This window comes from Staurois parvus, unplaced genomic scaffold (assembly GCF_062004578.1).
Source record: "Staurois parvus isolate SC_StPar_1 unplaced genomic scaffold, SC_StPar_1.0 ptg000287l, whole genome shotgun sequence".
Classification (NCBI taxonomy): Eukaryota; Metazoa; Chordata; class Amphibia; order Anura; family Ranidae; genus Staurois; species Staurois parvus.
The window spans coordinates 6,316,349-6,340,891 of record NW_028318083.1 but is presented as its reverse complement, the minus strand read 5'-3'; the positions used below and the strand labels follow the sequence as shown (position 1 = coordinate 6,340,891).

Sequence of the window (24,543 nt, the reverse complement as noted above, 5' to 3'; positions counted from 1 at the left end):
AGACCTACAGATTCACAAAGATCAGAATAACTGTTTAGCAAATACTGTATACCGCAAAGCTACAGCTGGCAATATAATTTTGCATGCAACCAGTGCCCATCCTCCAGCCTTAGTATGGAGTATTCCATACACACATTATGTCCGTATCAGACGCAACTGCACCCATGACAGGGGCTTTAAGATTCAGACCAACCAACTATGCCAACGTCTTCTATTAAGAGGATATTCAAAATCACTATTAGGCAAAGCTTATAATAGAGCTTTGGGACAATCGAGGACCTCTCTGCTGTACCAATCAACCAGGCATGGCAGTTCCCAACATCGGGTAAAATTTATTACTAAATTTTCCTCTCAACATCAGGCCCTACATGGGGTCTTACAAAACCACTGGCACTTATTGTTGGAGGACCCGATTATGAAAAATTATATCAACAACTACCCTGAAATTGTATTTAGGAAAGCCACGTCTTTACGTGACACGCTTACTAAGAGCCATTATATGCCTTATCTAACTTATACTAAAGCCCACTCTGCAGGAATGTTTAAATGTAATGATTGTAATCTATGTCCTTTGATTATATCAAGCAAAGTATTTATCTTGCCTAACAGGGAAACCTTCCGTCCCAAATTTTGTGCGGATTGTGAAACCGAAGATGTAATATATCTCATGACCTGCAAACGTGGGGCCTTCTATGTGGGCAAAACCATTAGGAAGTCCAGAATAAATGATTATATTTACTATTCTGCCAATGGCAAAATGATTAGTCCAGTTAGTAGGCAGCTAGATCTATACCACAGATTTGACACCACCATGGTTTCATTTATGGTATTAGAAGTAATCTTGAAAGACCCCAGAGGTGGCAATTGGGATAAACACATATTGCAAAGAGAATGGTTTGGATTGAATGGTTAAATGCCACACACCCGCCGGGTATTAATGAAACACTGTCTTATAAACCATTTCTGTAATTTACACTTAGTGGTTTCTAGATATTTGAATATGACAGTACCATTTAAGCAATGTTATTGACATAGTTATATATATACGTATTGATTCTTGAGGGTGATAGGTTTTTTGGGGGAGGGCCGGTGCGTGGTCCCCATGTAGTGGGCCTTGTGATTGATGGGTGCTGGTGGTGTCCCGACCGGGGTCCCCATCACGCTGGGCGGGGGCCTGGACACAGTGTTCTTTGGGCATTGCTGCTTAATGCAGTGGTAGTCCATGATGGCTGCTGGGTGTCGCCTGTATGCGCGCTAATCGCCATCTTTATGGTGGGCTAGTGCGTGCATGCGCCTCTGATGGCGTGGGCATCTTGTGTTGGTATCCCATAAATGGGGAGGGTGAGTGGTGGCCCTAGATTCTCTGGTGGTGGCATTGTGTATTCCTAGGCAACTTTGGGACCCTTTGCATGACATAGCGGTGGCGTTCTAGACTCCTGGGCGGTCTTAAGATCTCATGCAGTCAATGCATTTTTGCATCTCTAAAACAGGTACAATAGAACAGCTATTTGCTATAATGAGTACGGGGATTCAATGTTAACTATTGGGATGTACCTATGGGGTTATATATACATGTGTCTATTTACAGATTGACACATGATTGACTGGGGAATGTATGCTGTCTGGAAGAGCCACAATTCAAATCAACAGGCTATCCCAAAAAGAATATTATTATACTGCCATTATCAGCAAGCTTACCTAGGGTCATTGACCTATTATATGCAAGTAAGGCTCGATATATTTTTTCTCTTTGTGTACTGTTTTCACTACTGGTTGTCTATTTATTTGGCACCCCAGTAGTGTGTGGCGTGTGGGGGGCCAAATGGGCTAGTATGCTCTACAAACCGAATACTGTGTAATTATTCTCTTCCCCCTTTTTTGTTTCATGTGGAGACTTCTTCATACACAACCATGGCCCCTTGTTAGTCTATATATATGTGTCTTATTTGGACCAGAACCATTGACTCTACTATGTTCAAATAAGTGTCGAGCTTAGTCAGACTTTTATAATTATAGTGGTACTATCGAGGAGGGCTTCATTACACTGCTTCCAACTTTCATATACTTCCTATACGTTAGGTGTTGTCGTGGGACATGGACTTGTCCCTCCAGCTCTGTTGGGATCCCCTCATGGTATGGCTGGATTCCCCCCATTGCCTTCGTGCAGATGCATGTACTTTAAGGTATTATAGCTGTTCAATTGGTCTGATATGTATACATTTGATAGTGTATATAATGTTTGTTTATCAACTTATATCTTTTCATATAGAAGTCTTCTTACAGCTCCTGAAGAAATGATATTACCGCAAAACATGTTGAGCTATTGTACTTACTACTATCAGAGTATCCTCTCTTAACTTTTGCCGACTTACAGTATTTTCTACTGTGGCACCTACTCGCAGTACATGTATCTGCACTGACTATACATTGCTGTATGTTACAGGGATAGTTCATAATCTGTAATCATTTTATAATTGTATGTATCATTTTACGTCTATGTATGCTTAATAAAGTGACATTCACTCCTGTACTCTTCGCTCCTCACAAGACCTCCTACTTTCTAGCTCCGTGGTCTCCTCCTCCCACGCCCGACTGCAGGACTTCTCCAGGACTTCCCCCATCCTCTGAAACTCACTACCCCAATCCATCAGACTGTCACCTACCCTCCTCACCTTTAGGCGCACCCTGAAAACCCATCTCTTCAGGGAAGCCTACCCCACTCTCACCTAACAGCTGATCTCTACCACTCCATCCCCCACAGCCACTTCCTCCTGTACCACTATCCCCTCCCTCCTAGATTGTAAGCTCGAAAGAGCAGGGCCCTCGAACCCCTCGTGTTTTGTTTTTGTTACTGTATTGTCTCATGTACTGTCCCCCACTATAATGTACAGCGCTGAGCAAACCTTTTGGCGCTATATAAATACTGTATAATAATAATAATAATAATAATAATATTCTTTTATGAACCATTGTTGTAGTGCCTATAAAGTCCATAAGGATCTATTTCTTCCAATACTATTTGAATAGGACGTGGCACTTTGGAGCGATGTATATGTCCCCACAGTAACCACCCTGTGTTGGGAATTGATTTCCATATCTTAATGGAAGGTATATTGCCTGCTGTGAGATTATAGTAACATAAGATGCAGAATATGGAACAATTTTTTTAGGTTATCAAAAGGTTCAATAGGGGACTGGATAATCCCACTGATAATTTAGAAAGCCTTTCGGAAAGCACCATTTAATTTGTGACTACTGAAAATAAAACTTCTAGTATGTTCCTGTATGGCAGACATATTTTGAATGTGCATAATCATATAATAAAATCTTAATCCCAGCAAAATACTACAACATTTTTACTAGTTCTGTATTATACAGCTTTTACGACTATGAATTAAAACTAAAGAGAGCAGCTGAAAATTATTGGCACCAATACCGGCATAAGTAAGCATTCAGATGAAAGCTATGTAGATCAGCTGCTCAGTTAGGTGATAAATGGGTAAAAATATTTGCTTCCCTGAAGACAGGTTTTTCCTCTGCAGCTCGGCATAGTGCACATTTATTTCAAGCTTTTTCTATCAACTGTGTCAGTTTTTTTTCCTCTTTTAAAAGACGGCTCTTGCTACAAAAATATAAAACAATTATTCCAAGATGTATTTTTTTGTGTTTGTGCATGTGGCAGCATTTGTAATTACTTACAGGGGAACCATCGTATGGAGCATTTTATAGCAAGAGAGCAGTTTGAAGCAATATATGCCACTCATCTATGTATTCTGGTAGATCCTTCATATTGTTTTGCTTCTCCTTTGCAGAAAATTAATTCATTTGACAGGTTTATCCATATACCAGGCTGTGAAAAACCCTTTGATTTCACAGCTCATTCACTGAGGGTTTCATTAGTCCAAATGAATCATAGACACCTTTTTTAGCTGGTGTGTGTACAAGGCATTTTCACAATTAGGCTGCTTTGAAGATACCACATGATATACCATCTAGGATAAATAAGAAAATATATGGTTGTCACCTGCAATGTTTGCTTGCTAGGAACATGCACAAACAGTTGTGCCTATCTGTGTTACAATTAAAGGGGAACACCAGACAAATATAAAAGCTTCTTTAGGCTCATTTATGAATTAACCTACTGTAGCACTACCCCCTTTGGAGCTGCTGAGTTATTTTTGGGCTCCCTGTTGCTGTGGACCCCTCTCTGAAAGCCCAACCCCTACTGACACCACAGTACTTTCTTGACCAGAGTAAATTATCATCAGAAAATAGACTTACACACAGATTGGAATGAACTAATAGGATGTTTATATTAAATTTGAATGTAAGCATGGTCAAACAGCATAGAGTGGTATATGTGTACGTAATGGCAATTACCCCTCTTGGTAACTCTAAGCAAAGAAAACAACACATATAGCAAAATCTCAATCAGTGTTGGCAGGCCTGCTATTCAGAAGTTAACCCAAAACCTCAAACCTGAGGTGCTTCTAGTCCCCAGTGAGCAGGAAACTATCAAAGGTGCAACTAGCTCACTTTGGGCTCTTAGGATCTGATGGCAAGGTTTAAATCTGAAATAGAAAAGAGCTCCTTTAATTAGGGTAGCCAATGTCCCTTTAAATGCAATGAGGAATCTTTTTTCTGCTTGTTGGGACCCAGTTGGTGCACTACAATGATCCAGACTTTTTAAGTGGGAAGAGATGAAAGTGGCAGTCCCTCAAAGGATTAATGCAAGGGAAAAAAAAGGAAGCACAGATACTATCCCTTGACTTGGGTGGTGTCCCATTAATGTACTAAGCAGGTTGCAAACTTTAGGTAAAAAGTTGTCAGAAGTTGGCAGAAGTACTTGCTGGCAAAGGGCAACTCCTCTCTGGGCGGCAGCTACTAATGGCAATGGTGGTAGATGTTCCTTTAGGAGGGTAGGCCAATGTTTAAGGGAGCAATGGTGTGTGTTAAATAGTAGCGGCCGGGGGAACTAGTCTGCAACACACGTTAACTATATGCAATGTCTGCAACTGTGTGCAGAAAAGTGACAGATTGTAAAGGAATGTCAGTGTTCACTTGTTTGGCTGGTATATGGGACTCTTTCACCTGACTTATGGCTTCTAACAGATCCTAGCGGTCTCTCTCTCTCAGCAGCTGATGGCCCCAGCTGTTCTCTGATTCCTGCTGCAGCACTCTGTCCGATCATAGCACACTGAGTCGCCTGCCAGCAGGATGTCTCTCTTTCTCTCTAGGCTGGCAATGCTGGTGGTCAGCGATCCCTCCTGGCTTCTCTCCTCTCTCCCTCTGCGGCCTGGTCCGGTACTCTGGCAGCCCACACAGCTCTCTTTCTCCACTTCTGCTCTCTTTCCCCTCTCACTTCCTGTTCCTGTTCCCCGGGCTTCTACATTTATATGCATCCGCCCACACGCCAGATCTTCTGGAAAAATATAGTCCCCCAATTAGCAGCCTTCTAACAAAGTTCTGCAGTTCAGCTGATAAGATCCATAAAGCTTTTACCAGAGTGTGTCACTGAGTTGCAGGACACTGCCACCTTGTGTCTTTTCTAACATACTGCAGTCTGAACAATAGCAGGGTGTTACACTACTCTTACCTAAACCATGCCATGGGTTGTCTGTAATTCTATCTTGCAATAAAACTGAAAGCTGAAGAGTGGGAAAGATCTTCTGACATGATTGATGTTTCATTCTGATGTTGTGGATACTACCTATTTGATTGGCTTAAATTCATTTATTCAAATAGTTCATTCAAATAGTCCTGCACTGATTTTTTTTTTCATTTTGGATAGAGCAAGGGAGGGTTTTAACCCCTGTTAGATTTTTTTCACCATCCATGTCCCATTGCAAAGATTTCCCTTTACTTCCTGTCCCATGGCCAAAGAGGAAGTCAGAGGAAATCCCTACAAATTAAGAGAATCCCTTGGGGACCCCCAGGTCACTAGAACCTAGTGTCCCCATTGGAAAATTTCCCCTCTATTACTTTTCTGGAGACAGCCCAAAATTCGGGATTTTCTTTTACTTTCACTTTCAATCAAGGTAAACAGGACAAATGGAAAGGGTGAATCTCCATAACGAGGACACAGACAGCAATATAAACTGTTTTTTATTTAGTTATACTTTAATGATGTGGATCTGAGACAACAAGACCTGTTGACTAGTTACAAGGCTATGTAAGATGTAGATAGACTTTGTATCATCTTTTTTACCATTTATCCGTAATATTTAGGTACGAAAAATACAAAAACATCTACAAAATTATGAAAATTCAGTATACAAACATTACTTAAAATAAAACTATCTCCATAGAGATACAAGGGCTGCAATGTAGTCCTCCTGAAACTATTCTTGGATTTACAGCGTATTTCTTTAACCTTCCCTTTCAAAACCGGTTCCACTTCTATGTAATATTTAAGCATACAAATACCCACAGATTCATCTCAACTCTATTCGATAAACTTTCTGCTCTTATCGTGGATCGATTTTTCGCTAGGCCTGCATCCCTGGCCTCGAGCAGCCCAAGTGAGTGCTTCAGAGGGTCCGCAGAGATGGAGGGGACAGAAACAGAAGCTCCTGCTGCCTTAATTTCTACTCTGGTGGTCCCTTCTTTGACGGTGGATATCATGGAGGACAAACTGGAAGTATATTTACACAATATCACCCGCACTATCTCTGCTAAAATTAGGAAGTTGGCTGAGGAGCTTAGGGGGAGATTACCCAATTGGGAAACCCCACAGACCAATTTGAGTCTAAGTTTGATGAATTGGTGCAATGTATCCATGTCTTGGAAGAGGATAATGTGACTCTGAAACATTCCGTGTCTCAGCTGCAGCTCCAGCAGGAAGACTTGGAAAACAGGGAGCACTGCCAAAATATTCATATCCGTGGCATTTCTGAAATGGTCCCTGATGCCCACCTTCAACGTTACCTGCAGTCTCTGTTCGCCACTCTGGACCCAAAGTAATAGAAGTAGATTGGCTTATGGATTAGGCCCGAAGCCCCTTGAGGGTACTAGGCCTAGAGATGTTATCATTCGCTTCCACTACTTTGACAGCAAAGAAGCCTTACTCTCTTCCACCTGTAACAAGTCCTCCCTGGAATTTAAAGGAGACAGACTTAAAATTTTCAGTCATCTGTCCCCCATCACCTTGGAAAAAAGGCGTGCCTTGAAGCCGGTCAGCACTCATCTCCAGCAGCACCGCATCACTTACCAGTGGGGATTCCCCTTCAAGATAGTTGTCTCCAAAGACAATGCCCAAGTCGTACTTCATGATCTGCACGAAGCGGACTCCATCTTTAAATAGTTGGGATTACCTCCCTTGCCGGAAGAAGACCTTCTGCAGCCTCCTACCCCGTCCAGGTCCTCCACTACTCCACGCAAAATCTGGACACCTGCTAAAACTGTGAGGAAGAGATTTCCATGCATTGTCTCAATGTCCCCGACTTCCTGGTTTGATGGGCCCCACCATCTGACTCTCTTATATATCAGGTCCCCCGCCCTGTTAATTGAGTTCCTGAGCCCCAATGTGTGCCTTAACTTTCTTAATTGTTGTGTCCTGCTTATGGCTATTTTGTACACCATTGAGGTAGGCACCTGCCGTTATGGGTCAGCTGCCGTGTTGCTCCCTTGTGTGTCAGGTTTTTAGACCTGACGACTTGGGATATTTCCAATATCCTGGGTTTATATCTTTGATAATATCTTTGTTTCTGGCCGTAATCCCTACGGCTTCTGTTTTGAGTGATATATTTGTTTGTACTAGGCCTGTTGCCAAGGTAATCACCTGGTTCTCTATTTCTGTTATTCCTTTTTTTGCCTCATCGATGACAATTATACTATATGCTCAGGTTTCACAGCTGCTACACTTATTACTGTTTTATGATGCCTTTACAGCTGTTGTCATATAATGTCAAGGGACTGAATTGGTTTTGAAGGAGTTTAGATCCTCAGGGGCAGATGTCATATTCATTCCATTTCAAGCAGGATGGCTCTTTTCGTTTTGCTTCCAAAAGCTTTCCGCAGGCTTACTCAGCTTTTGATCCCCCTGGGAAGGGAGTAGCTATTTTGATTCGGAAAAACTGCTCCCTGAGGGTCTCCTCTTCTTGAGTTGACACACTAGGTCGTTATATCTTCCCTATCTACTCCATGCATGATTGTTGGATGGGGATTTTAATCAGGTTATGTCCCCCCAAGACTATGCTCCTCCTCAACGGCTCTCTTTGATTAGGGAGCATCGTCTGTTTGACGTCTGGCGAATCAGAAATCCCCTCCATAGGCAATTCACATTTTATTCTACTCCACATCACATGTTCTCTAGACTGGACCACTTTTTGTCACTGTTCCCTGATACCCTTTTTGGTTTCCTCGGAGATAAACCCGATGACTTGGTTGAATCAGGCCTCATTGTCACTTGCTCTCCTTCTCCCGACCTCCTCTCCTAAGGTTTGTCATTGGCGCCTTAATGAGAGTTTTCTGCACTTGGAACAACTTCGAGAGGAGCTATCTCGAGGTTTGGATACTTATTTTCAACTTAACACTGGTTCATTATCATAATCCTCAACCCTCTGGGAGGCCCATAAGGCCATTTTCAGAGGCCTCTGTATCTCCATGGGTTTTCGTTTGAAGAAGGCCTCTGTTTGTGGCAGACAATTCCTCCTGCATCAATTATCTTTGGCCGAGCGTTGATTACTAGATAATCCTGGGCTAGGCAAAAATGTTATGAGTTTTCTAATAGACCGCATGGTATGCTTGTAAATAGACTCAAATCCCAAATGTCCCCCTCATTACTGAGCTACCTCCTCCAGTCTGATGGGAAGCCCACATATAACCCACATGTTATGGCTACAGTATTTGGGGAATACTATGAGAAACTTTATAATTGCCTAGCCCCTGATAATCACTCTCCTCTTCAGATGGCTGCATTTGACGCTTTTTTTTTTTTTACTCCTTTCAGTTGCCATGTTTGTCACCCTCTAATGTCACAGCTCTGAATACGGACACTTCTACTGAAGAATTATTGGATGTTGTCAAACACCTCCCTTCTCACAAATCTCCTGTGCCAGACGGTCTTCCTTACTCATATTACAAGTCCTTTATCGACATCTTAGCCCCCCATCTCTTAACCTTGTTCCGGGATCTCTTGAACGGGGTGCATCCATGCGATGATTTTACCCACGCATACATTTCTGTGATCCCCAAGCCGGATAAGGATCATTCCCATCCGGATAATTATCGCCCTATAGCCTTTTTAAATTCTGACTACAAGATTTTTATGAAAATACTAGCTAACAGATTGGCCAAATGTATCTCCAAGCTTATACACAGAGATCAGGGGGGATTTGTCTCGGCTAGACACGCCGCAGATAACACCAAGAGGACCATTGACCTGATTGATCTATTCAATAACTCTCCAGCCCCTACTCTCCTGTTGAGCTTGGGTGCCCAAAAAGCATTTGATAGACTAAGTTGGCCATACATGTTTCTAGTCCTGGAAAGATTCGGGTTTAGTGGTCCGTTGTAGCTGCTTTAAAATCCCTCTACTCCACTCCCTCTTCCCAGGTCAGTTAGTGTCATTTCTATCCCCTTCCTTTTGGATGTCCAATGGAACTCACCAGGGATGCACACTTTCACCTTTGTTTATCCTGTTTTTAACCCCTGGCTATAGCTATTAGAACCAATCCAGATATCCATGGGATTCGCACCCACGATAGGGACTTTAAACTGTCTTTTTTTTTTTGCTGATGATATCTTGCTGACGCTGACGGAACCACACATTGCCCTGCCAGTCTTACATCGTACTCTACAGCTTTTTGGTACACTATCAGGTTATAAGGTCAACACGTCTAAAACTGAAGCATTACCACTCCATATACCGTCTATAATTCTATCCGCCTTCAGTTAAATTATCCCTATTGGTGGTGCCCCCACGTCTTGAAGTATTTAGGTATCAATCTTACTTTCTCATACCACTCCCTTTATGAAGCTAATTTCCCCCCTCTTTCATGTTTCAGACATTGTGTCGTATTGTTTGGCTACTCACCTTCGTGCCCTTGTTTAGTGGTCCTCCCAATGCCCCCCTAATAAATGGGCTGAGATTGAGTGGCTATAGATAAGTCTAACACACCCCTGCTTTCTATTCTGGTCCTCGCCCAACATTGAAACCACCTCTTACAAACGTCTCCTGCTTGGGCCCATGCATTTCACGTTATCTATATGGAAGCGGTGTAGTAGGGTTAGATTTGCTCTGGCTTCTCAGTATTCCCCCCTGACCAATGTTATACTTAATCCCAGTCTCCCGGATAGCTTGGCGTTGGCCTGCATGTGTCCCTGGGCCGAGGCCAATCTATTTCAGTTGCGACTCATGTTTTGGTATAGGACTCCTGAGGTTCTCCATGCTCGCAATCTGAACACTTCTCCTGCCTGCTGGCGATGTGGCGAGGAAATTGGCACTCTCTTCCACATTTTCTGGACCTGCCAACACATTGCACCATTTTGGAGAGAGGTCCTTAACCTTTTGTAGCTACTCATAAAGGCTCCTGTCACATTTGAGCCCATTCACTTTTTACTGGGTCTACCTTTTTCAGGCCTCTCCAAATTTGCCAAGGAATTATCCTCCCATGTTTTAACAGCGGCCAGAAGAACCATTCCCATGCATTGGCATTCTACTACGCCTCCTACATGATCAGAATTAGTGAAGGTTATAGCAGAGATTAGAAGAATGGAATACCTCACTGCTTTACATGCTAACGCTGTCCCCACCTTTGAGGCAGTTTGGGAGCCTTGGGATCTTTTTATTTCTGAATTACCTACTCAATTGTCTGCAAATGATTGCTAATTCACTGTTATGTACTGACATTGTACGTACCTATATACCTCTCAGCGATCAGCCTCTTTACTTGTTCTTTCTTTGTTACTGTTTATTTCACGATTTATGCAACTCTGTTGTAAACATTTTGAAAATCAATAAAAAGTAAATGAGAAAAAAAAAAACTTTCTGCCCTTACTCCACCGGACTCAAGCGGACTTATCATCTTATGCTACCAATAGATTGCCCTGGCTGGGTAGAGTAAATTACACTGTCTATTTTCTGTTTTTATCTGGAATGCACAACGTCCTAGAATTCATTGGACTACCCCCTCAGTGGGAGCCCCTGACACCTCTCTCTACCACTAAGCAGCTGTCCTTATTCAACTACTAGACTGGTTCCATAACCACTCATGTAAGCTATGGGTCCAATTAGAACAACTCGTGTCCTATTGATCTCAAAGCATTACCTTGGACCCCGCATTCTTTCCGCCCCAACGTTTTAACTCTTAGTGATCTCACTAAACATATTCTCCGTGTATGGGAGCATTGGATGTCTACTTACAGTCTTTGCAAGTATATGGGACCCATGACTCCATTCTTTGAGACCCCAGCTTTCCCCCCGGCTCTCTCTGCCCCCAGTTTTGGAGCTTGGAATGTACAAGATCATAGATTAGCCCAAGTCCTTTGAGTGGACCCATCCTTGATATCAATGACCCCAGGCATGTTCCCTCCTCCAGCTTCATTCACCTAGTTAAAGAGACAACAAATAGTGTCTTATGTTCTTTTTTCTCTGTTTCTGACATTCTAACTTCGCCAACAGCCTTCAAATCCATCCTGCTCCAGTCTGAACCTCCCTCCCATGTAGTCTCCCAACTATACTCCCATGCCTGGGAGGTGGATCTACAGCTTACTATTTTCCCCCTGGACTGGCAAAAATGTTTCATTCTGACCCATGTTTTCTCCCCCGCTACCAAAACTCAGGAAAAAGGTTTCAAGTTGATAACTAGATGGTACAGATGCCCATCGATTCTTCACCGGTTCCACTCATCCTTTCCAGATACTTGCTGGCATTGGCAAAGCTCACAAGGTACTCTGGTACACTTTTGTTGGACTTGTCCCCCTATTTGGAAACTCTTGCAATATATTTTTGATCTGTACTACAAATTGATGGCAACATCTATTCTCCCTTTGCTGGAGATAACCCTCCACTCCATAATGCCTGGACCTCTAAATCAGTGAAACGATATATCTTGAGACACCTTGTGGCCACAGCCAGGGCAGTCATCCCATGCCACTAGAAATCAGCTACTGTGCCCTCCCTGGGGGAATGGGTCAACGAGCTGGAATCTATACATGACCTGGAAAGCCTGTTGGCAAGGGAAATGGGAAAAGAAGATCTGTTCTCGTCCATCTGCACCCCCTGGACCATGTTCCGACAGTCTTCCAAACTTAATTCATGGGTTGCCAGCGAAGCCGACCCTTCTCTGGTGTAGCCATGGTGGAACGAATACTCAATCTCTTATTTCTTCCCTTTCCTCTCCTGCTCTTTACTTGTTTTCCTTTTCTCTTTCTTCTTTGAACGTCTCTCTTTAATATAATAACCATTTCACCTGTTACAATTATCATCCCTATTCTGTAGTCTGAGATGTGTTCCCATGACCTCCGATTTCTATGTGTTCCTCTGGGACCTAAGAGCCCGACAATCACTTACTCACATAAGTATACAATACTTCACCTATTTCAGGTGTTATACATCCTCTTCCAATTTCATGAATTCATGTCGTCAAAACCTGTATGTATCATATTCTCACTTCAACACTATGTTGTTCGGATTATGGTATACAATATTCAACCTTTCTTTGTTATCTGTTCACTTTACCTGTATTTCCTTGTATTCCATGTTTCTTAAAATTTACAATAAACTCAGATTGAACTAAACATTATTATAGCTGTAAGGGTTTACCTCCTACTTCCTAAAAATATCAGAAAAGATGATATGGTGTGGCATTTTCATTGTTTTGTTTGCCCTAAATGAAAGTACTTTTCATTTACTTATTTATATTAACTTCTTACCGACCCACTCACAGTACGACTGGGCAGCACAGGTATGGGTACATCACGGTGTCGGTGTACTTCCTGGTTTGGTGGTGGGCATGCTGACCTGAGCTGTGATTCGACACAGCACAAGTTTGATGGCAAGGTACAGTCAATTATTATGGCTGAATAACTGCTGATCTGCTGTGGCCAATCACAGCACAGAGTTCTGTGTTGACAAACACACAGAATTGCACACAGACAGCGATCTGTCTGTTCCTTCTCCCTGAAATCAACTCTTAGTTCAGAGAGAAAAAGCAGACAAATCTGTTAGTAAAAGCAGCACACATTACACATCCACTCTCCTTATTAACTTTTTCACCTGTTGTTAATACTTCTGCATTTATGTTTGTCCATGTGCATGAAATAAAATGGTTGTTTTATTTTCCCAGCCAATAAGCAAGTTTCCATTTGTGGCCAATGACATCTCGTTCTGGCTTCCTAGTGAAGGATATATGGAGAATGATTTTTATGATCTAGTCCGCAGTATTGCAGGAGACATTGTTGAAGAAGTGACATTAATTGATCAATATACTCATTCAAAGTAAGTTTATTTTACTATATGCATTATTTATTTCTACTCTTTATAGCCTTCATCAAATTCTTTTTTTTTTTTTGTTGCATGTGGATAATCCCAGTTGTAGGAAGTCAGTTTTAGGAAGAAAAAGCATGTGTGAATTTTGAAAAAAACTATGACCTTGGCCATAGCTGGACATATAAAGTATTTCTCTATGACTGGCAGACATACAGATACACACCTTTTCTTAAATGAGCTGCATGAGTTCCTGGACCTGCTGTTGCTGTTCGCCCAATGGTGTACAGGCCATAACTTAATTATCCCCAGGTTCATAACAAATGAAGGGATTGAGCCTGCTCACAAGACCTCCAAACAGGTTGGAAAGGCTCCCTATGTGAGAACAAGCACCTCCAACTACTACCCTCAGAAGATTCACTAATGGCCAGTTAATTACACACAATACTCATAATATGGTTGCATTTTATTTTGGTAACTTTAGTGCCAGGAAATCATGCAGTGTGAAAATTGTTAGCTTTTTTTAAGATGATGCTAAGACATAACCCTGATATCTTTAAATATTGAGAGCTCCTTATATTGTGGTATACTGTGGGAGCATGCTTCAGCTCTAACATACATGAAAGTTAGTGTTCGTATACTGCTGGTGCCTTGGGTTTTTGGGAGCTCCTGGGGACTTCTGCAGAAATAAGTCAATGGTCATTTTTGGCTCATACCACTTTAAAGGGTGTGGGCTCATGCTGCAAATCTTTGCAGCCACAGCATGTATACAATCATGTCTGGCTGCCTTTGCAGCTTAAAGGGGGGGGGGGGTCAATGGTAAAACTGCCACTGAACTGCCTATTTTTACCACCGAGGCAGGCATTTGCAAGCTCTTTAGCATTGTATTTACAAAATAGAAATAGTAGCTCATTGAATGCTTTTACTTGTTCTCTGCCATATTTTTTTTTTTTGGTTACCCAGGAAATTGTTGAATATTATTGTAATTGAATACTGTTCTAAATAACGGGAATAATAAAAATAGCAAGCAAGGTTTTCCTTTTTGGTTCTGTTTTCTTACTTGGAAATATATATTTGCCACATTCTCCCACTGTTGTTCCCATACATTCTTTCCTGTACCACCCACTGGTGTTTGGATTAAAGACCAGCTGATTTCTCAGTTTTGTGTGGTTGCTGGCGAGATACCGGTATGATGAATATCATCCTGGCTTATTATGCTCTGCAAAACCAGCAATGAGGTCCCCCCAACAGAATGTACAGTTCTTTCCCAACTGTCTGGCCATTACAATCTGACTGATAAAGTCATGACGATCTCCTTCAACCCTAATGCTTCGCCTTCGGATAAGTGTCATACATTCATAAAGGGGCAAAAGAATGCACTGTGAATGCTGAAAATGACAAAAAAAGAATCTATAATGATAAAGCTACACCCAGCCCTTGTTGAATTAACAGGTACAATGCTGTTCACTTGTCTCCAATAAAATCTGGCCATGATTGTACAGTAAGTGCACCATGAAAAATGAAGTGCAAGTCTCTTAGATTGTAAGCTCCAAGGAGCAGGGCCCTCCTAACCCTCTTGTATTGAACTGTATTGTTGCTGTATTGTCTCCCTTTATATTGTAAAGTGCTGAGCAAACTGTTGGCGCTATATAAATCCTGTATAATAATAAGTTATTTGATTTGTTGCGGGCTATCTGATATTGAACTAAAGTTCAATTAGCTGCTCATGTTGAAAACAGGAGCTAAAAAAATAAAATTTGATCCAGACAGTGAAAGTGGCAGACGTAAAAACATACCAGGTCTCAAAAAATGTATTATGTATTATACAGCACTTTATAGCTCGTCTTAATACTAGTAAGTGTCAGTAGTCCCTGAAAAAAATGTATTTAATTTGTGTAACTTGACTAAATGTTAGTGGTGTAAACACAAAATGAATATGTCTAATTCAGTATGCTAAATAATGCCATCACTTTTTCCTGACTTTCCCCATGATAGCCATATGTGGTACTGTAGGGGATATTTAACATTAGAACTGAAATTGCAGTCAAAATCACCTTCTGCAGGGAGCCTAGAGCTGAAATGCCTTGTATTTCATCTAGTGACAATGTGTTCTTGTTTATGAGAGCTCCCAGGATGTGTCACCAGTAATACAGACATCCCCTGTACAGCAGATGCAGACTTAAAGTGTGATTTGGAAATTTCACATCATAGGTGGTGACAGCAGCATCAGACTTAAATAGCAGCATCTGATACTAGAAAAGCAGTAGGTATTTGTAAACCAAAATGAAAAAATAATTCCGCTTTTACTATATCTGCTAGTATCTTTATATTTTTTGTTACTAACTGTGCATTAACTATTCTCTGTAATCTCTTCATGCTCGCCTTTAACCCTTTTTCTGCCAGAGCTGTTTTTGTATATTTTGAGCACATGTTAAAATGCACATTTTAGGCCTGAAGATTATTTAAGCCTCTTATATGTTTTCTGAAAGGAGAAACCCGGGAGAATAAAATGGTGGTAGTTTAATTTTTGTGACCCAATATTAGTGCAAAGGTTTATCGAACCAATATTTGCAGTAAAAAATATACTAAAACATTTCTTGATTGTACAGTACAGGACGCACACTTACTCGTATACATCTGAGTTATTAAGGGATTACTTTTTTCTGATTAATCTTTTTTCCTGGGGTAAGCCGCAGGCTCCAGGTCAATGCCAGTCCATGTTGGTCTGACTCAGTCTCTGAAGATCTGTTTGTGGGGGGGGGGGATTTTCAAAGCAAATGATATGGAAGTGCTGCATTCCACAATACATATTGTGGCCATGTTGTTTGCTGGTTGTTAAAGTGGTAGTAAAGTTTGATTTTTTTACTTGTATCTACAGGTAAACCTATAATAAGGCTTACCTGTAGGTACTGTAAATATCTCTTAACCCCTTCCCGCCGACGCCTCCCAGCCCTTTAAGAGATTCTGACGTCGGGAGGCGGGGCGCTGGGGCGTGGTTTAGGAATCATGTGACCGCCGTGATGACGCGTCACGGCGGTCACATGATCGGGAAAGGTCCCGTTCGAAAGAGCGGAACGGGACCTTTCCGTGAGTACTACACATGTGTGCGGGGAGCGCGCAGGGCGCGCGCTCTCAGCACATATGTATTTAGTTCCATGGACGCAAATGTGCGGCCGCTCGGCGTCTAGGCCCAGACGCCGGGAGGCCGCACATCTGCGTGCGGCCGGCGCAAAGGGGTTAAACATGCACCGTTTAGGAGATATTTACCTGTGTAGAGTACTGACTCATGCACTATGAAGGAGTGGCATGCCCATGTAGTTTCTTCAAAGCTGTGTGCCATAAAAAGGGACTTTCCCATATGCGTGGGAGTGATGTCATCGCGGCTTGGTCATTCAAGCCACCAGAGTCCGTGAAACTGGAAGAAGGACCAAGTGAAGATGGAAGCCCTGTCAGCGGTGACAGGGCGCTGCTGGAGGGCTTCGTTTTAAGGTAGTTTCACATAATATGCTACTATGCGATGCATACTAGCACATTATGCCTTTGTCTTGCAGGGAAATTTTTTTCCCAGTGAGTTTACTACTGCTTTAAAGTGTTACTAAACTCACAACAGTAAAATCAGTCTGTATATGCAGTAAAGCATGCTTGTTATACTCACTGTGGAACCTAAGGGGTTAATTCTCTGAATTGTGTAAAAAGGCTGTTTCATCATCTCTTCTCTTTTCGTCCCCTTTTTCAAGCGAGCCATCTCTTATCTTTAGACTGAACCATAGGCATGCACATGCTCAGTTTGGTGTGCATTGCTAGAGAGGAATTTTTTTTTTCTTGGGAGGGTGCATGTGATTAGCACAGGGCCAATCAGCACTGTTCAGACAGAGGTCAGGGGATTTGCATCCTAGAGCAGAAAGAAAACTCCTCCTACAAGCTTTAGCTAGTGGTGGTCTGGACACAGATAGAAGTCACAAGACTTCTCTAACTTCTGATGAGAAAAGGTATTCAGCAGTTTATATTTACTAAAATAATTGCATTTCCATGTTCTGTGTACTGTGGGAGACCAGATATAGTGGATGCAGGGTCCTGGGTTTAGTAACACTTTAAGTAAAGGACCTGTTTTGTTTAAAATCTGCTCCTTTGTGTGTCCCATTGCCAATGCCTTTCTGCATTTTTCTGGGGGATACCTAGAATTCCTATATTTTTTTTCTTATGGTATAGCTGGTTTACAAAACAAAATGCTGCCGTGAAAGTGAAACCTCTTTCTTTTCAGAGAATTGGATGTATCATGGCACTTATGCTTGGTGTGCCCCTTTTCTGCTGCAGTCCTGCTCAGGGCTGTCATTGTTTTTGAACAAGTAGGTTAATGGAATCACTCCTCAATTGAAGGATCATTGATCACTTAAAAACACACAACTTGCTGGATCCTAAGCAGCATGGCTTTACTGAGGGAAGATCATGTCAGACTAATCTGATTGGATTCTTTTACTATATTACCAATGTTTTGGACCAGGGTGGTGCTGTGGACATAGCATATCTTGATTTCAACAAGGCATTTGATACAGTTCCACATAATAATCTAATACAAAAGTTTTACAAGCTAGACTTAGTCCTTGGCTGGTTCAGTGGACATGCAGCTGGCTAAAGGATAGATACCAGAGTGTGGTTGTAAATGGGGTTCACTTGGAACAGAGATCAGTGACTAGTGGTGTACTACAAGGCTCTGTACTAGGTCCTGTTCTATTTAATCTGTATGTAAGTGATATAACGAAAGGGTTGTTGGGTGAGGTCTGTCTTTTTGCTGATGACACAAAGGTATGTAATAGGTTTAATATCCCTGGAGGTGTCTGTAATATGGAACATGAGTTGGCAATGCTGGAAGATTGGTCAAAAAAGTGGAAATTGCCATTCAATGTAAAATAATGCACCTAGGGAAAAAGAATCTCTTGAGAGAGTACAACATTGGGGGGTACAGTGTTGGCCAGCGCTTCAGAGAAAAAGGACTTCGGGGTTCTTATTTCAGATGATTGCAAAATGAGCAAACAGTGTGGCCAGGCAGTGGGAAAGCAAATAGAACTCTAGGATGTATCACTAGAGGGGTCACCAGCAGGAGGAAGGAGGTCCTGATTCCCCTATATAGATCTTTAGTTAGACCTCATTTAGAATACTGTGTCCAGTTCTGGAGACCTCACTTACAAAAAGATATTGATAAGATAGAAAGAGAGACGGGTAACAAAAATGGTGAAAGGTCTAGGGGATAAAACATATCAAGAGCAACTTCAGGAACTTAACATGTACAGTCCGGAGGAAAGAGGGGAAAGGGGAGACATGATTGAAACCTTTAAATACATTACGGGGGTGAATAAGGCTCAGGAGAGCAGTATTTTCAACACAAAACCAAAATCAATAACACGGGAACATGACCATAAGCTAACTGGAGGAAAGTTCAAAGAGAGAAGTAGTTGATGCTTGGAATAAACTTCCAGCAGAGGTAGTGAGCCAGTCAAAGGTAAATAGCTTCAAACATTCTTGGGACAAGCATAGATCTATACTCAGACAAAAACGTTAACAAACCCCCCCCCCCCCTCAAAAAAAACTTAAAAAAAAACACAACCCCTCTCCAAGAAAACCCCCCACAAAACAAAAAATGGGCAGATTCGATGGACCACTCTGTCTTTTTCTGACATCACTTTTCTATGTTTTTATGTTTTTACCCTGTCCTACATACATACTTTTGCCTGTGCCAGTTTACGGCCAGACTTGCACTGCTGGTGTTTACGTCAGCTTTAACAGTCGGCTGTCAGTTGGTGCTGTCCCGGCCCTCTACCAAGTTCCACACACCCGCAGTGGAGAATGACACTTATTTTTTCTGAGGATCATAGCACACGGTGCTTTATGTTGTGAGTGGTTTATATTTCACCTATTTTTTACCTGAAGGAGAGACTTACTGTTGGGATACCATATTAGTTACCCTAGTGAACTGTTAAACTCCCTACTATTATTTGAACAACTTGAACTCATCATTAGAGTCTGAAAACCCTGATACAAATCAATAATTGAACCTTGCAAAAATGCTTGACTTTGGACTGCTATGAACCACCCAAAAAATGTATTAATATATGCAAAGAAAGTAAGGGGCATGGCCACATGGCCAGGCTGTGGACTCATTACTCTAGGAAGTAATGGAGGATACAAGCAAAGCTACCTTTGGGGGGGGGGGGTGGTTACACTTAAGAAAGATCTGATATACAGGCACCTGTAAGTGCCTTTTATGTGCTTGCACTGCTTGATTTTGTATGTAGGGGACAGATAAGGTCTGCTTTAAAGACATTGGACATATCGGTCTTCCCACGACAACTGAGCTGCCATTAACATTTTAGCTAACATTTCTTTGCATGGCCAAACAAATGAAAATTATTTCTGATTGGTTACTATATTTTGTCCACAGTAGCCTTTGACTTTAAAATTTCAATGATTAGATTACCATTACTAAGTGCAACTAGAAGTTTTCACTAAAATTCTTCTTTATAGATTGTTTGCAGAGAGTAGGCCTTGAACTAGCCCTATGAAGGTAAGAGACAGAATGCAACTTCTGACATAGATCATATAGAATTTCAGTATTCCACTTATGAACTTACTTTAGCTGCCAGAGATAAGGAATGCATTAAAACCCCTTTCACATTTCACAGCTTCAAAGTACCTCCACACATTGCAACATGTCAGACAAGCTGCTATAAAAAACAGTGTATGAAAGTTCTTTGAAGCTGCAGCTTTCAGTATTTATCATGCAAAAGTTATTAAGGATTTTATCAGTACAAAAAATATTTAGGCTGTCATTGTGGGACACAATTTTTGAAAATGCTTGCTGCCTGGCTGTTATGCTGATCCAAAGTGCTTTCTAAGTATCAAACCAGAACAAGTATGCAGATATGGAGCAACTAAAAAAGTACTGAAACTAGAAACAATCAGCAGCTGACATTTTCAGAAAGTAGCCAGCAATGGGAGCATTCCATTTTTTTTGAAGTACAAGTTTATTTTAAAATGATTATTATTTGTCATCCACTAGTAGAAAATCAGCTGAACGTTCAAATCATTAGCATTTTGACCCATTTTTTGTATAGTGTATGGCCAGCATCAAAATAGGGGTGGGAGTAGGTTTAGGTAGGCTTTGTCAGATGTGGACTGAAATTCCACTTTAAGAAAAAAAAGAAAGTGAGCCTTTACAACCACTTTAGGAAAAGATTTAAACTTACAATTTAGTTTTTCTTTTCTCTTCCAAAAAATATGAAAATTTCCATTGTGTACACAAACCACAGACATAATGAAAAAAAAAGCCTGTTCCTGGATGCAGTTCTTTTGGTTGTTTTATTTTCATAATTATTGGTAAAAGCTGCAAACCGATTCCCAGAAACTGCCAGTTTCACTGTCCTTGGGTTATGATCTGTAGTTTCACCAGTTTTCAATCTTTTTTTTTTTTTTTTTAACAGTTGCGTTTATTGAAATCGTACAAAAGTATAACAAAGCAAGGTACATAAGAACCGGCAAATGTATGGCAGTCGGTAGAAATACAATACACATGGCATTCCAACGCTAAAGATCAACTGGTCATCTTGAGTGAAGGGGGGGGGAGAAAAAGGGAAGAGGAGGGAAACCCCCGAAGGGGGGGAGGGAGGAGGGGAGAAGAAGAAGAGGGGCAAAGAGGAAAAGCAAATCATAAACATAAACAATAGCCAAGCAAATAAACAGTACAAACTGGACATACCCGCAAGAGAATAATCCAAGGGTTATACCGTAAGGCCCTGGGCCTCCACCCACCCTGCCCATATTCTATCAAATTTAGCTGGACAATTACGGCTCATATAAGTAAGTTTGTACAATGGAAGTGCCCCATTGATTGCCGATTTCCATGCCGAGACTGTCGGCGAAGCCAACTGTTTCCATTTCAACAAAATTTCTCTTCTAGCATAGTAGAAAGCATAGAAGACAAACAGTCTATTATGTTTAGACATCTCCACGAGGTCCAAGAGACCTAGCAACATAATCAACGGAATCCATGGGAATAGACAGTTTACTAACAGTATTAATAGTATCTAGCACCAACACCCAGAAGGGGAGAAGCTTGGAACATTACCAAAACATATGGAGAAATGTGCCCACCTTCATATCACAGTGAGGGCATGTTGCCGATCTATCAGGATATATCACAGCCAAGCGCTGCGGGGTGTAATATACTCTATGGATAAATTTAAGCTGTATGAAGTGGTCCCAGGCTGAGATCATGGTAGGGAGGCACCGTAGAAGACAATCCTCCCAATCATCCTCCGATAGCGAATGGAGGTCTGTGATCCATTTATCAAAAAGCACCTGCATTCTAGGGGTAGAGAGGGGTATTAACATGGAATGGAGAGAGGACAATGGTTTAGGCAAGTCCTCCATTAACAACAAGTTTTCTAACGGATCCGTCTGAATGGTCGGTGGAGAAGGAAATTGAGCGGCCACCGCATGAAGCAATTGTAAAAACTGGAAGAACATTCAATTAGGCAGGCCATGATTGCATTTGAGTTTGTCAAATAGAATCAAGACGCCACTAGGCATAATATGGTGCAATGTTTTAATGCCATATCGAACCCATACCACTGGATCCGGTATCATATGCAGATGAGGGAGGGCAGGGTTGCCCCAGAGTGGCGTGTGAGGGGAGTATGAGTTATTTACCTGAAATTGAATTCTAGCCTAACTCCAAACCCTCAGGGTCATCAGCATAGGAAGAGTGATGGCTGAGTTAGACTTTGGACCTCTATGAATAAGATTACGAAGTTCAGTATACGAACCCAGTATTGCCGCCTCCAGGATCACCGCAGCATTATCCCTAGGCCGGGAAAGCCACCATCGCACTGTGACCAGAACAGCCACCCAGTTATATAAAAGCAGTTTAGGAAGTGCCAGGCCACCGCGATCAATAGGTAAGTGCAGCATGGAGCAGGAAAGTCTAGGGGCCCTTCCAGTCCAAATAAATTCAGAGACGACTCCATCCACATGATGGAAAAAGGATTGCGGGATCTCCACCAGCATATGTTGGAAAAAATAGATAAACTTACGTAGATATATCATTTTAAAAAGATTAACCCGGCCAATGGTGCTAATCGGAAGGGAAGACCAAGCAGTGCATTTAGTCTGCAACTGTTACACAAGGGGAGAAGATTGTCTGCTAGATGCTTCTTCAAGTCACGTAGCACCCTTACACCCAGGTACCTAAAGCGAGAAACCGATCTAATAGGGGCGAAGGAAATATCAGGTAAGGGCCCCGATGCAAGACAGTATGGACTTCTCCAAATTAATGCGAATACCGGAGTAGCTGCTGAAGTGATCGATAAGACTCTGCGCCTGCAATGAATTACAAATATAAGAGAATGTCGTCCGCATTCAGGGAGACCCTATCCTCCCAGTCGCCCACTGGTAGGCCATGTAAAGAATCAGACAGGTGAAGGGCTCAAGTGCCAAGGCAAACAAGCCCGGCAAAAGCGGACAGCCCTGCCGAGTGTCCCTATGGAGAGCAAAAGGGGGGGAAAGGATATTGTTAGTATGTACTCTCGCAAGTGGCGCACTGTAAAGGCACCTATTCCACGAAATGAAATGAGGGCCAAATCCGAATTGACGCAGTGTTTCCCATAGATAATCCCACTCATCCGAATTGAAGGCCTTCTCAGCATCCAGGGACAGCACCACCACATGGTCATCCCTATCGTGAGCCGCAGAAATAGGGGTGAGCAGTCTCCATATCCGTATATTAATATCCATACCCTTCCCTGGCATAAAACCCATCTGGTCATGATGCACCACCGCAGAGATAACCGAACCCAGTCTCCCAGCCAGCATCTTAACGAGTACCTTCGCATCAGTATTTAGGAGGGAGATTGCCGATATGAGGAGCATTGAATTGGGTCCTTCCCGGGTTTAATATCACCACTATCACCTCTTGAAGCATGTCAGAGGGCAGAGTTCCTGTCTCAAGGAGTGCGTTAAAAAGTGTTTGAAAACAGGGAGCCATTTGCTCAATGTACATTCTATAGAATTCAATTGAAAAGCCATCCGGGCCTGGCATTTTTCCTGACTGGAGAGCGCCAAACGCCTCCTGGATCTCCTCCAAGGAAATCGGTCCCTCCAACTGCTCATTCTGGACCGCAGAGAGAGACGGCAGGTCAACCTGATCCAGATATCGGACAAATCCTGTGGTGAGAAGGCAGCTCTGGAGGAATACAGACTGGCATAATACTCAGCAAACCGCTGTTTAATGGAAAGTGGATGAAGAATCCTGGAACCGTCTTCGGCCTGTATAAGGGCAATACTGGAAAGGGCACATTGTTCCCTAGCCAACCAAGCCAGAAGGTGGCCCGCTTTATCACCCTTTTCAAAAATGCGTTGTTTTTAATGCAGCATATCCTTTCAGGAGGCCTCAGTGCGAAACAACAAGGCATCCCTAGTAGCCAACTCAGTGCGAAACAACAAGGCATCCCTAGTAGCCAACTGTAAGTCATGATGACTAACAGGAACTGGATTGAGAAAATAATTGGATTTAGCTTCCTGCACCCTCCGGTCCACCAAGTCCACTTCCTCCCGCCGTCTAACCTGTAGCCCCCCTATCAGGGTCCAATATTGACCCCTGAGAGTAGCCTTACAAGCCTCCCAGGTAGTAGTAGGCGCAGAAGTATTAGAGTAATACTAGTATAGAGTAATCCCAATAATGCTCCAATGCCTTCCCTATAAGGGGTTCTACATCAGGATTAGTGATCCAATACCGAGATAACCTCCAGACTCTTTCCCCCGGGGCATCAGCAAAACGTAATGTAAGCAGGAGTGGAGCATGACCAGAAATCCCTTGTGGCAGGATGGAAATCTCCCGAACCCTCGCTAAAAGTACAGGTGTAACATAACAAAGTTCTATGTGATGCTGAGTGACAAGTGTATGCCCTGGTCCCAGGATTTATCCACCTCCATACATCCATGAACTGGTAAAGCTCTGCCAACTTGGCCAACTCTGACTCCCCGCTGGTGTCCAGATATAATTTATCAACACTAGGGTCCGGGGTAAGATTAAAATCACCAGCCAGAAGAACATGGGATGTGGG

At 42.3% G+C, this 24,543-nt stretch overlaps 1 protein-coding gene across 2 annotated transcripts in view; it reads left to right on the top strand.

Annotated features, from left to right (window-relative positions):
* Nucleotides 1-24,543, top strand: part of FARS2 (phenylalanyl-tRNA synthetase 2, mitochondrial) — a 537,715-nt gene that overhangs the window by 408,442 nt on the left and 104,730 nt on the right. The window contains exon 7 of one of the 2 annotated variants that reach the window (XM_089682200.1): nt 13,290-13,441. The exons of the other annotated variant lie outside the window; for it this stretch is intronic. Within the exon in view, the coding sequence (XP_089538326.1) occupies nt 13,290-13,441 (152 nt within the window). The remainder of the gene's footprint in view (nt 1-13,289; nt 13,442-24,543) is intronic. 2 annotated transcript variants of the gene reach the window in all.